Source organism: Siniperca chuatsi, linkage group LG2 (assembly GCF_020085105.1).
Source record: "Siniperca chuatsi isolate FFG_IHB_CAS linkage group LG2, ASM2008510v1, whole genome shotgun sequence".
NCBI classification, from domain to species: Eukaryota; Metazoa; Chordata; class Actinopteri; order Centrarchiformes; family Sinipercidae; genus Siniperca; species Siniperca chuatsi.
In genome coordinates this window covers 8,247,339-8,261,747 of record NC_058043.1, presented here as the reverse complement: position 1 = coordinate 8,261,747, position 14,409 = coordinate 8,247,339, and the positions used below count along the sequence as shown (strand labels likewise).

At 41.6% G+C, this 14,409-nt stretch overlaps 1 protein-coding gene across 4 annotated transcripts in view; it reads left to right on the top strand.

The window, feature by feature from the left end:
* ephb2b (eph receptor B2b) overlaps positions 1 to 14,409 on the top strand; it is a 119,778-nt gene that overhangs the window by 53,704 nt on the left and 51,665 nt on the right. For all 4 annotated transcript variants that reach the window (XM_044166635.1, XM_044166618.1, XM_044166641.1 and 1 more), the window contains exon 3: positions 599 to 1,283. In XM_044166635.1, coding sequence (XP_044022570.1) covers positions 599 to 1,283 — 685 coding nt within the window. The remainder of the gene's footprint in view (positions 1 to 598; positions 1,284 to 14,409) is intronic.

The following is a 14,409-nucleotide window of genomic DNA, read 5'->3' as shown; positions in this document are numbered from 1 at the left end:
ATTTAACCATTAATTGTAGGTACAAATGAATTTGAAAAGATTAAAAAAGGCATACTGATGCTATAAGCCAAGTAGGGTCTTAAGTGACAACTTCATAATGCCAATTATTGTTATGTAAAATTACTTTATTTACTTGACTAAACAAATTGGAGTAAGTAAGTAACCTGTAATACCAGTATTACCTCAAGAAATGGGAGGATATGCTGGAAAGGCTGGTTCTCATTTGTTCCTTTGGACTCTAATGCATCCATGTAAACTGGGTTATTAGAGATATTTTGTTTCTTTGCACCACATAATCAATTTAATCAAAATATTGCCTGAAGCTGAATCAGAGTATTATAAAGTGTGCATGAAAACATTCTTGTTGCTGCAAAATAGGTATCAGCGGGGGCTTTATGACAGATTATATTAATTGGAAACATGCACACCATTTACTGCTTTACAGCTGAATTGCACTTAATTGAATGAATCAGGTTAACTATGTGCCTCAATTACGATTTTTTTTTTCATCAAATTCTGTATTTAAGACAGACTCCTTTGCAGAGTAGTCAAATGTAAAAATGTTAACCCACTGTTTATGTCTGTTCTTGGCCAACAGTGGGAGGAAGTGAGTGGTTATGATGAAAACATGAACACCATCCGGACGTACCAGGTCTGCAATGTTTTCGACAACAATCAGAACAATTGGGTACGGACAAAGTACATCCGGCGTCGTGGTGCTCAGCGGATCCATGTGGAGATGAAGTTCTCGGTGAGGGACTGCAGTAGCATTCCCAATGTGCCGGGTTCCTGTAAAGAGACTTTTAACCTCTATTACTATGAATCTGATGCCGACACAGCCACCAGAACCTCACCAGCTTGGATGGAGAACCCCTGGATCAAAGTTGACACCATTGCAGCAGACGAGAGCTTCTCCCAGGTGGACCTAGGGGGCAGAGTGATGAAGATCAACACTGAGGTTCGGAGCTTCGGCCCTGTGTCACGAAATGGCTTCTACCTGGCCTTCCAGGACTACGGCGGCTGTATGTCGCTCATCGCTGTTCGTGTCTTTTACCGAAAGTGCCCTCGAATCATCACTAACGGGGCGTTGTTCCAGGAGACACTCTCAGGAGCAGAGAGCACCTCCCTGGTGGCTGCAAGAGGTGTTTGCATCCCTAACGCAGAGGAGGTGGACGTGCCCATTAAGCTGTACTGCAATGGAGATGGAGAATGGATGGTACCCATCGGACGCTGTATGTGCAAGGCTGGGAACGAGGCTGTGGAGAATGGGACTGTTTGTCGAGGTATGTTTTGCTCTCATAATATAGTAATATTTTCATTAAATCTGCTAAGCTTAATGAATCAGCCAACATAACAGAGTAATCCAGCACTGAAGGATACAATCCATAGAGTGCACTCTTCACTGTAAGCTGTTACAGGGATAGTAATAGTGATATATGGACATTATGGAAGGTATACATTCTGTGCATAGATTATTCAACAGAAGCCATCACCATATTTCCATAAAAATAATCATCAACCCTTGCTGTTTATTTTCCAACAGAAATACCCTGTTGAATATGGCAATTCACATGATTCTGGCTAGGGTTTGATCAGAAATTATACTGCTGCCTGTGACTGCAGAACATGTTCAGTTTAGTTCTTCTGAGCTGCCATAAAAGGATGGGAGTTGCTTATCACAGATGCATGGTTGCAAAATCACAATGGCTTGTCAGGGAACAAATTATTTATTACTTTTGTTCCTGTGGACCTTGTTGCACATCTACAATTAAACCCCCAGTCATTTACATAAAGATTATAATATTTTTGTCTATGTGTAAAGAAGTGCATTAAATGCACTTTCAGAGTGTAATTTTGTTAGCAGGATATGTTTAAGGTATTTCTTCCACATTTGAAATTTTTTTTTTTTTCAGAAAAAAAAAAAATAAAAACGTTTCTGCCTCTCCCTAGAAAGAGGTGTCTGTGCATATTTAACAGAACTCATGCTTAATAGAAATTCAAATACATTTCAATCTGTAAAATGTCTGTGTTGACCTTTTGTTGGTAGAATGCCTCCTTCCATCCATGAGGACAAAGAGGATAGTTTTCAAAATTGCCTGCCATTTTCCTATCAATTGGAATCCCTTGCAGGCAAATCGATTTGGCTTTTTAAAACAACAATGTATCAACATTTACCTGTGCCATGCCATATCCGCACTCTGGCAGGTGGTATTTGGTCAACGTGCTTAGAGATCTTGATCACTTGAAACAGCACGGCAGCGTGTAGCCTGCAGACTGGAGCCGTCCTGCTTCAGCCCAGAACAACAAACCACCCACCTGCGCTTTAGATCGGTGTGTTGCTGCCTCTCTTGTGCACGCCTGTAATTACAACACATCCCCCAGTGTCTGTGTGCTGGGAGGGAAAACGTGATGGGTGCTGCCTCACAAACACTGCCAGGCCCGTTCAATGACTACTAATGAGGAGAGGCTCCAGCTCCTCCTTAAGGAATACAGGCCAATAAGAGGCACGTGAAGATAGCTACTCTGCTGTAACAAGCTACTGAATCCACACCCCTACATAATTACACAAATCTGCTTGTTTTTTGACCTACATGTAATTCACTGCATGTGGTGGATTGGAACATCTCAGGGGTGTCCTCAGTCATGGTATTTTTTGTGCTAAACAGGATTATACAATTAAATGCTGTCAGCTCAAAAGGGAAAATCATGTTTCATTTATATCCTCATACTGCTGGGCATGGGAATTTTTGACTGAAAAAATTTGCATTTCACCTTCCATTGCTGACCACCCTCCTTATTTCCTCCATACCTGCGGCACACTGGCTTTGTTACCCAAGGTCCACCAGAAGAAAAGCTTCACTGACTGCATGCTCTCTTCTTCATCACCCCCCTGGGGTGATAGACAAACTCATAAACAAACTGTAGTGACCCTGACAAAAGCACATATACGTGTACACAGACAGATTTGGACTGCTCTCTCTGTGACTTGGTCTTCCCTGATCACGTGACGCACTGACAGAATATTAAAGCTTTATGAAAAGAATGCATTATCTGAGAGTGCAGCTGTGGAACGCAGGAAAACGCTACGCACAGAGATGGATTTTATGGCTCCACACAATAGTTATGAGCCTCAGTGCAGACAACGGGGAAGTGTGTATTTTACCAAGAAAGAAAATAAAACCATTACAGTTAAAAAGGATATTATTCTGTGGTTCCCCCATTGTTCAGAGGCCCTCTTTGATGGAAGGCTGCCACCAGTTGGTCTGCTCTCTAGTCATCTTCCTAAACACTGAAAGCTGATATCAGTGCTTGAAACTGTGGTCAGTCACCGCCTTTCAACTGCCAGAAGTTGGATAATTAATAGATCAATGAAAGATGCGCTGTTGCCTGCCGATATTATGGGGTAATGAATTGATTTGTGAGAGGTGCCCTCTGAGGGTTTGTAAGATATCCTCTTTCGTAGATGGATTATGGAGCCACAGAGACAGCATAAAGCAGCCAAGATGAAAGAGACTATTTGTACTGTGATATTAATAACGCAACCAATGCTTTGTTCCAACAACTCCGTAACTAAACGTGTAATTACGCATGTAACAATTAAATCCTTGGCAGGGATCCCGGCAAATAATTATGCTGTCATGGAATCTGTCAAAATGTTGACAGTAGAAGGGGGTGCTTACATCAAATATTTGAGGCCTTTTTCTCTGTGAGATTAAGTTTCCTCTCTTAGAAGTGCTGGGAGTGAAGGAACCACACCAGGGCTTTTCAGCAGAGACGGCCCTGAAAAGAGAGATCCTACTTCCCCTCAGAGCCTTGAGGAGATGGTGCACCACAGAGACACATGAGGTCCTGTTTGCCTTTGCTTTTCATGGCATTCTCTTCAGTGAGACACAATGAAAGCCATGTTCATAGATGGAATTGCAAGCTCCCTTAACAATGCCCATGTGTGTTTTTTCACTGTAATCTGATCATCTAACCCCATGCTATTGTGAGTTCAAGGGTCTCGACTGCGGGAGCGTGGCTCGTGTTATAGAGCAGTGAAGATTCAGATGGAGACAATCTGTCACAGCGATACTGACAGCTTTACTCATCTTTTGGTAATGTTTTTGTTAATGACTGTGTTTGGGGAGAAAAAGAAAAGCATTGCAAAACAAGCATAGTTTGTGTGGCTCTGTGGCCCAGATTTAAATGGAGAAGAGTCAACACATAGCATCACACAGCATGACAGTGGATAAAAAAGTGCAACTGTTACATCTGCATCTGTCTTTCCACTTGGAAATAATGGTGTGAAAAATGATTTTGATGGTGAAACCCATCAGGTCCCCTGAGAAAGAGGAATTCTTAGAGTTCTTAGAGTGTATAGAAAATTGTGAATTTAAAATACCACATATGGAATTTTACTTACTCAGATTTTTAGAATCTCTGTCAGTCCATAATGTTAAATCCTTAATAGATAGTGAATCTGTTTAATAACCACATCCTCACCTCACCCACACTTGTGTTACAGAGATGCACATGCAAACATAGCTCTCCACTCTCACAAGCAGTGACACTATTCCAAGAGTCAGATATACTGTATAATGGGCATGGTAAATTCCTCTGAACATGCACGGCAGGCCCCACAACGAGTCAGAAAGTCACATGAATGATAAGCATTTATAGGTCACAGTGTGGAGAATTTGGAACAACACTAGTGCCTCTTTTAATGTCAGGCTCTTGGTGAGGTCTGCATCAGTGGTGGGTAGTAGCTGCTTGGAAGCGAGGTTCCTGCAGTGGAAACCCAGAGCAATTAGATTAAGGAGGAAAGGCTTCAGTAATTCTTCAGCCAAATGTGGTTGTAGATAAAGAGTTAGGGGGATCGAGTGCAAAGGTAGGTGCTGGGCAGACATGATTGGATAGACATGATTGCATGGAAAAGAGGAGGGGAGGAGGCGAAGGCAGGAAATGAGTCCCCCTAACCCACTGTCAGAATCCCAATTATTGCAGTCTCTTCGTCTGGAGAGGGTTTCAGGGTGGAAATCAGCGTAGAGCAGACAAATCCACGCCGCTGCCTTTATTTCCCTGGGTGCCTCTGTCTTTAATGGCAGCTCTAATTGACTAACAGCACACGTGGGGAACAGCCACGCTGATGACTGGATGGCTGTCCTCTGCGCTGGAACAAGTCACAAAGCAAAACAAAACAAACACACCCCCTCAAGGCTTTTGCTGCATTGTGTATTGTGCAAACAAAGATGAAGGAAGGTTTGCATTGGGCTGCAGTAACAGAGAGAGAGAGGGAGAGAGAAAATAAGAAAAAGAGAGAGGGAGAAAATATCAACAGTCTGCCTACACAATAGGCACAATATTATGTTAAAGTAAAAGCCACACTTATTCTCTTTGATTGATGGGTGCTTCGGCTGCTGTTAGGAGCGGTTTAGTTAAACATAAGGAATACAAATTAGCTCCTGAACAGATGTTCATTACTGCAACATTTGTCTGTTAAATGACATCATAGACAGCTTGACTTAATTTCTGCATCATAGGCAATATCATTTAATTTCCATTACTGATCTTTTCATTTAGACCCATTAAAGGGTTTGTGATGTGTATTTGATAGAGGTGGCCCCTTTGGTCTGTACACAGTGTAGGATGTTGTAACAGCAGGAGGCGAACAGGCGAGCTCTAAGACATGTCATTCTGTCCGCAGAGGCCCCAGGGAACATTCAGGAGCCTTTATTCCCTCTTCCCCACGATGAAGGGATTTCAGCACGGCCAGGTGCTTTTTTCCTCTGTCCGGCCAGTCTCTCTTTCTCTTTCTGTTCTGCACCCTGCACACATCTATGCAGCAAAGGAGAGACGAGAAGCGGGGGAGCCTCTAATGAGAGGAAGGGAAGAGTCTAATGAGAGAAAAACTCTAAATTAAACACACATACAGCACTTCTAATATACATTACAGTATAGTGAGTGCACAAATCACATTACTGGGCATGGACACATATGTACTACCATACAGTATGTAATCATGTGCACACACAGGAACTTTGTATACCCACATACATACATACTTTATCATCTTCATTTTCACAGCACATCCATCATATGCGGATGTGATAACGTGACCTGTGATCCCTGTGAATCTCCCTGAACTCAAAGATCATGGCCTGTTAAGCCTGTTAACGTTTTCCACATGTTTTTGCACATGTCGGACTCTGCTCCATATGCCCCTCCGTCACACTCCTCATTATCCCACACCATCTATTGAATCTCAAATTCAGACAGTATGACCTCCTGTAATCCCAGTGCCTCTTTTTTCTATATTATTGGTCATCTCGTCAACTGTAGAGGCTCCCTGCAGGTCTGTTTCTTGCTTGCAACACCTATCCCTGTCTCACCCTGAGCCTCGAGATACCAGACAGCCTGATGACCACAGACAGTTTTGTGGTGTTTTTCCATGAGAGCAAAGCTGGGTGACAAACCTGAGACCTTATGGTTTTGTTCATGATAAATTTGCCTTGGATAGGCTGTCCTGACACTGAGGAAATGAGAGCTGTGCAGTATATAGAGATCCTTCCATATGTGCCTCTCATTTCTCATCAGGGACAAGGCCGGGGCTTTGTCAAAACATCCCCATGTGCTGTCTCTCAGATGTCCTCGACTCGTGTGCTGTTAGAGGATTCAAGCCGCTCTCTCGGGTAAGGGAGACTGATGGATCAAGCATCTGTCTGGATAAAAGATGAGAAACAATCGGGCTCACTGTTAAAGACAGGAATCCCTCCTGAGTATCAGTGACCTTGTTTTCCAATGATGTATTAGAACTCGGTCAACATTGAGAGAAAATTGTGGTGTCTTGTGTTGTATGCCGTTGACCTACATTAGAGCTTTTCTAAAAGTGAGAGTGAAGAGAAAGCTTATACACTCCTGACATTGGTGGGATGTGCCACGTATGTTGTGTGGCCGTAGTATCCAAGGGATGAGCACAGTTGTTCACACACAGTTAACTCCTTGGGTATTCACTAAGAAGCTGAAAGGGTTGAGTCTATATTCTGCTTCACACCGGATGGTCATTCAATCTCAACATCATAGTATTGCAGCATAAGATACTCCACACATAAAGGCGCTTACTGTTGTGGCATGTACTCCACCTGAATATGTGCCCCTTAACACTGAGAAGAAATTACAAAAACATCTGTTAGTTATATCATTCACCAGCTATTCATTGTGTTGCTCCTCGGTTAATTTGAATTATTTGACAGTTGGTTCCTTTGAGAAGAACTTTGACGACAGCAACTTATGTAACTATATGACTGCAGTATGCAATGACCCTGACTTTGACTTAGTACTAGCAGAGAATACGCATTTCATCCCCTATGGAGAAGACTCTCCAGAAGTATAATGGATTCTAAAATAAGTAACTTCACCCATCAACAAAGATTGCTTTCCTGTTAAACGTCAGATGATTAAAGATTTAATGGCTGCATGGGTGAGGCCGAGAGATGGGAGAGTAGAGATGGATCAGAATGGAAAGGCAAAAGGGGTAGAGAAATATTAACAAGGGCACATGAAGAGCTTGGTTTTCTTTCTCTTCTTCTCCTTCTCTTATCAGTGTTATATGCCTCACTGCCAGTCAGCATACTGCACTAATAACCATGAGAGATCATCTCCTTTGAGCAGCCTAAAAGGAAGAGAATATTAATGCTATCAACTTTCTAACTCCAGTATTTTGTGATTCTGATGTTTTGACTTCAACTAAGGGATTACTTACTCTGCACGAGAAGATTTCCTGATACAGCTCCTTTCAAAACACATTATATAATTTAAATAAAACTGTGGTTCCCAACCTAAAAATAAGGCTGCTTTACTCAGATTTTGAAAATAAGACATTTTTGTACATATTTTGACTGTTTTCTGTGAGAAAGTCACTCTTTTCCACTTTTACATACAAACAATGGCATACAGTACTTAAAATATGGAGTGGATACACAGTTCAGAGATGTAAATTCAAAGTTTCTGTTGCTGTACATCTACTAGATTATCTGCTGGACACGGCAAAGTCCACTTTGCTTTGTACCATGAGTCAGCATACACTGTAAATCTCTGAGTTGTCGATATATCTCTCCTGCAGTGTCACTAAGATAAATTCCTGTGCATTTAATTAATGGCAATCAAAGTGATTTAGATTCAGAAAATGCACCCTGCTGTTCTCAAAGGAAAACAAAAAGGCTGAGTTCAATTAACAGCTAATTCCAGTGCCTGAAACCAAATAAGAAAAACCAACAAACAGAAAGTATCCGTGGATTCAAGGGCAACATCTCTGTTAACCTCAGTGAATCCCTATGAGGTGATCGTGTCCACACAAGCTTTATCTACCCACTGGGGCCTCTGCAGTGTTTGAGCAAAATCAACAACCAAATCAAGCAGTTTATATTGAGATTTATTTTACTTTGGGATTTAATTCTGAAATGTTTAGAAATCCACTGGCTAATGTCAACTCAAAAGTTGGATTGGCATAGCAAATGTTTCTGTCATCATCCTCCCCAGGAGGTTTCTGAGTGGTGTTTGAGTTTGAAATTTAACACATGCCTCTAAAGCTCTGTCGATGTAAAGTTAAGCTCTCCCCTGTTGAGAGCCACCACTGCAGGATTGTACTTTGTTTTCTTTGCCAGGTTACTACCTTTGTTTTCCTGACTTCTGAGAGAATCCAGGTGAATCTTTTTTTTTTTTCACTAGACATGCTTATGTCATTCACTGTGTTAAGTGTCAAGGCCCAAGAGAAAGAGTAAGCATGTCAACCTCATGGTGGCACTAGAGGAAAAGTCAGGGAATCACTAAAGTCATTAAGATTCATACTCTGGGCACCATGAATGTCTGTACCAAATTTCATGGCATTCCATCCAGTAGTTGTTGAGATATTTCAGTCTGGACCAAAGTGGTGGAGCGACTGGCTACTGATAAGCTCACCCCCTGCTTTTGCTTGTTTATCACAGTACTCAACAAAGACTGTAATTCTGCAGGATGAGCATACTTGATGCTGGGCAACAATCTTGGCCCCAGTGGCCTGGTTTAATTGTTGAAGCCTGGCTGAGGGGGATGGTGTTCTGTTGCTGCGGGGGACAGCTCGGCTTTGTAAATGGACTACTTACAGAATTTTCTGGATGTTAAAACTTTTTTACTTCCCCTTGGGCAGCTGCTAAGCAAATAAATTACTCAATATAATGAGCTGTTCCACTCTCCTGTGGAATTCCCAAGCTTTCGGCTGAAAGGTACGGTTCGACACGCTTTTTCTCATTCTTATAACTCTTGTATGGAACTGGGTTCATCTAAAGGATACAGTTTTTTTTTTTTTTTATTTACCACGCTTTGGAAGATGAAAGGCGTAGCACAATCTGCTTGGCTAATCCTTATCTAGTCAGTTAGAATATTCCTACCAGTACATTATAGTATGTACCAGTGGTTTATGGGTCAGATTAATCTCACCATGTTCCTCCTCTCCCTGCCTTGTGATTAGTGCTATTTTCCCACAGTTTATACTGTAAATCCTTTAGGGATCCTCTGTTTATACTGAATTTATATGGAGAAAGAGGAGGTGAGACTGTAAACAACAAGCTAATGAGAAGGCTGTTCTGTTTTGCCTTGTGTGGAAAAATAACAATCACTTCCTGTGCACCTCACAGCATGAGTGAAAGTACAGTGCTGGGATATCATAATGTTTTTAAGTCCCCATCATGTTTGAAAATTAGATAGTAATTACTGCGCAATTTCTTTTTATTAGGCTGAAGTATATTCTTTCAATTCCATGTAATTGCAGACTCCACAAGTTTCTGGTAATTCTAGACACCATAACATTTACTCTGTGCTTTGTAAAATGAGGCCATTTCTGTGCATTTACTGGTCACTAGCAAACATTTAATTATATCCAGGAGAAGTCTTAGCTATATAGCTATACACTTTCTTTACCTAAAAAATAGATCAATATGTCCATTGTTAGTAAACTGATCTACCCATGGTTCTTTATTCAAATCCAGATTCTCTATAGAGAACCCCCCACCCCGAACTATATTTCCCTACAAGGCATTTTAGAAGATCCATCACCTCTAAGTAATGGGTTTGACGTGAAAAACAGAGAAATATGAGGTACTTTAGGTCAGGATTTGATTTCCTATTTACTGAAAACATGGACTCGCATCACTGAAAAACCCTGTAGATTAAATGCATATGACTCAAAGAGAGACTGGCACAGTCAACAGGCTAAACAGAAAAATCACGTACAAAACTCCTCCGCACCGGACTTTAACCACCCGCCAGTGTTTACTACAAAGCCTGGATTGGCCTCGCAGCACATTGATGCCTGGGAAATGCTCACTTCGTGCTGGGACCAGTGTTCTGGTTTATTGTGATCATCTCAAGGCTGTGTGGTCTCTACAGAGTTAATTTGGCGGTTTAGGTGGGGGAGAGATCAGCGCATTTTCATGTGCAGTATGGCACCGTCTCGACACACACCAGGGCCATCGCTGCCTCCCCTCCCAGTACGGGCATCTCTTCTCTGTGAAGTAACAGGCTTAAAGAACTGTCTGGAATACATTAGTCACAGTTATTAATGGGGTTGTTTTGATTCTGCTCTCCCCTTGTCTTAGCTTTTTTTCCACCGTGCAAAGTCATGACGAGGCTGAGGATTTTGGCTGAAACAAATAGACCGACCTTGTCAGCGCACAGGGAGACAGATATAGTTAAAACGAGACAGAAAGACTGGCAAGACAGAAAGTAGAAAAAGAGTCTTAGAGGAAGAGTTCACGGTACAGTGCCTATACTATGTCTCTCTCAACCACACTACATAATGTTATGCACTTGGCAAAGGAGTAGGTCCCTCTCCCCTTACAGTATGATATGAATTGGCTCAGTTTAGGGCTGTCAATGGCACGTGTCACTTAAAACTATGGATTTTGTTTGTCAGTGCAGAAGTACAGTATGTCTCTGAGAGCTGTTTTTCATTTTTCATTTTAATTTTTGAAAACAGTGGCAGGTTATGACTTTTAAGAGAAAAGGCAGACCTGCAACAGAAAATAGAGCAGTTGCTCATTACTGGGGAAAATATATTTGAGAATTTGGGAAAAAAAGTAAATACAACCACATTTTTAGTTTTTTAAACTCTTAAGTAACTTTAAGTCTGTGCACACTGCTCTAGTATTGAGGTTTCTACAATTTATGAAGTGATGAATGGTCTAGTGACTGTTTATCTAAAGATGAGACACGAAAACATTTGCCACTATGTCAATGCTTTTAACTATACCATTGAATCAATTAGAACAACAATGCCCCCCCACAACAGATATTTCAGATAACATTATTTCAATGTAGCACCTTAAAGGGTAACGTTATGACATTGACACGGAGAAGAATGTGACATTTTCAGCCACCATGAGGGATATCTCAACTCTCCACAGAGAGAAACTCTCACTAGAGAAGACATTTTGGAGCCATCTGCATCTAAAATAAGCAGGCCTCACACAAGCAGAGAGCTGATTCGTTGATGTCTCTCATTCCTTGTACAGCCTTGATAACTCCTCCTTTTGACCTTCTTACTAAATATAGCAATTCACATATTGATTTGGGGACGCGGTGCATTCACAGCATGCCTCCACCATAATGACCTATTTCAACAGATTGCTTGTAGTTAAGTAGTTTTTTTGTGCAGCCTTTGTCTTTAGGCTGCAGGAGGAAGAAGACACAGCCACATGTTCTGAGCGGAGGTAGACACAACATATCATGTATTCACCGTGACCAGAGTAAACATGGATCATCTATGCAGGAACCCTGTACAAGTGCAAATTAAAGCTTCGATTTTATGAAATTTTTATCACAGCATTAAATGTTTGTTTAGTCTCTCAATGCCATCAGGAGATGCTTTATCTCAACACGGTGCAAAGTTGTCAGATTACGAGAATCAACTGGGCCTGCAAGCAGCGTGATTAAGTACGGATCATTCACAGTGTTGTACCTCACTGCTATTAAAGTGTGGCAATGGGGAAAAGGGCCAATGAAAGCTTGGCAAAAGATGGCTTAAATTCCATCTGTGTCTACACCATGCCAGCAGGCAAGCTTCCCATTACGGAATGACTGGCTGATTGAAATCATGGCTCTAACGTTATCTGTCAGTATAGTGTTGCAAGAGGGATGGGCATCAACAGGATCAGTGTTGTGCTATTCAAGGGAGCTGAGATCCAAAAATACTGTCACTGTTTTATCAAAACAGTCAGGTGACATGTCTAAACACCTCACTATTTATCTTTTTGCCCAAATAAAACAGCTGCGACGTCAAAGGCGTGCTGCAAGCTGTCTGGCCTTGTCAGTTATTTGCTAGATTATGCAAAAGGAAACAATGTATTAGATACAGTGTATCCTCAATTTCAATAGAACAATCTTTCATTTAAAACTCATTTGACGGCACTCTCTCCTATTATGCTCATTTAAGGATTTTGACCTCAATGGAGGTAATTTATCCAGAAGACTTTCTACAGTGGCATTGTCATTCAGCTGGGAGATTCTTATCAGCCACACCACAAAACCCCTGAGAACATAAGTCCTTCCTCCCTCTTTACCCATTCACCGACCTTCCAGGCATCACTACAATCAGGCCTTTGTGGGCTCGGCTTGTCTGTCATCTCCCTGGTTCTGTTGATATGGGCCTCGTGCTGAGAGCGTGGTCTCTCATACACTGCACTAAGCACTGGCTAATTGAGCTTGTCAAGCCAGAACCTGTTAGTGTGCTGATAAGAAGGTATTTGACCTCTTAGGAGGCCCCTGATGGTGCCCAGCAGAACAGATTCTTGATAGGTCTTCTATCCAGAAAAGCTTAACAGCCAAAGGGTAGATCCTAAAAACATCTGTCTATACTTGATTTATTTATTGCAATACTTGGTCTGTTGACACTGAAACAGTGAACTGGACGTGTTGATGTTAATCCAGCATACAGACACCATATTGACAGTAAATGTGAGGGAGGGGTGGGGCAGATTCTTATCATGCCAGTTAGATCGGACATTTAAAGTCTGATACACTTATCAAAGGCTGTTGATGCAGTCTAAGGAAAGAGCCCATAAAAATCACCATGCAGTACTGCAAGTACGACTTAATTTATTCTTTAATCAATTGCTTATGTCTCTGGTTCAGGCAGTTGGCAGAGATCCACAAATCGAAGGTCTTGGATGCATGCCCTTCCCATTTCCTCATCAAACTTCTATGCAAGACTAACCGTGTCTGTGCCCCTCCTCTTTTCTAATTGTCCAGTACTGAAATAGTTTTTGCACATCATTTTCCCCCAATTGTTTTAATCTGTTTGGAGCAGGAGATTATCGGGGTTTAGGAAATCCGAACCATCAAGACACACATGTTACACAAATTTACGTAAGTCCTGTCCAGCTTTTTCTTGAAAACCACATCTATCTGATATTATAGTCAGGTTAAAACACCTGTAAAGATTTTTTTGCACATGGCGTTTCATCCAGGTCTGCTACGGATGGGATTTTTATGATGAGTGCAACTGACATGACCCCCACTAGCCTCCGTGGGATAATCCTGCTGACTCCAGGAACCCAAGACTAATCTGCCAGTCTCCCTTTTGCATCCCTCACTCATTCCAAGCTGCCTCAACTTCTGTAATACCTTCACTAACATTTGGTGACCATCATGGTCACAAAACCAGATTTTGGCCCTGATTTGTGTGTGTTTACAGTACACCTATTGCTGGTCTACAGAGGGGACAAACAGATATAGTTTGGATGACTCGCATGTCTGACTGTCTTATGACTGTCTTATGAGTAAATACAGTAGCTATCCCCAGAAGGTAGAGGCATCTACTCTACCATTATATTTTTACAAAGACCTTTTCAGCACCTCAGCATTAACGTCAAAGATGATATTTGCTGGCCTGTATGGATATGTCAAATATGCAGAACTGGAATGTGCCAAGCTCTGCCAAGAGGACAGCTATGCCTTCAGGCTAGGTTGGTTGCATTGAGGTTATATGCGTATGTGTGTGACATGTATGACTCGTGAATGTTAGTCATACGACTAATCCTGTCTAACTGAGAATGATTGACATTTACTGCAGGTCTCACCAGAGACTCTCCACCACGTATTAAGTATGGATCTAAAACCTCATCTATCAGGATGTGAGCCAGCAACTTAGACAAAAAAAACAGTTCGAATAAGCCAGCAAATGGAACAACAGCTTTAAATCTAGTATGGTTAAAACCACTAAGCTATTAGCAGGGGTGTGACAAAACAAACAATTAAAACTGTCATGTCAGGTTACTACATGAAGTTATTCATTTAGGCTTTAACTGTGGAATCACTTTACAACATATCACATTAAGGCTGAAGTTAATCTTTTTGTAGGCCTGGCAGGAAAATGAAAATCCAAAATATACAGAAAAA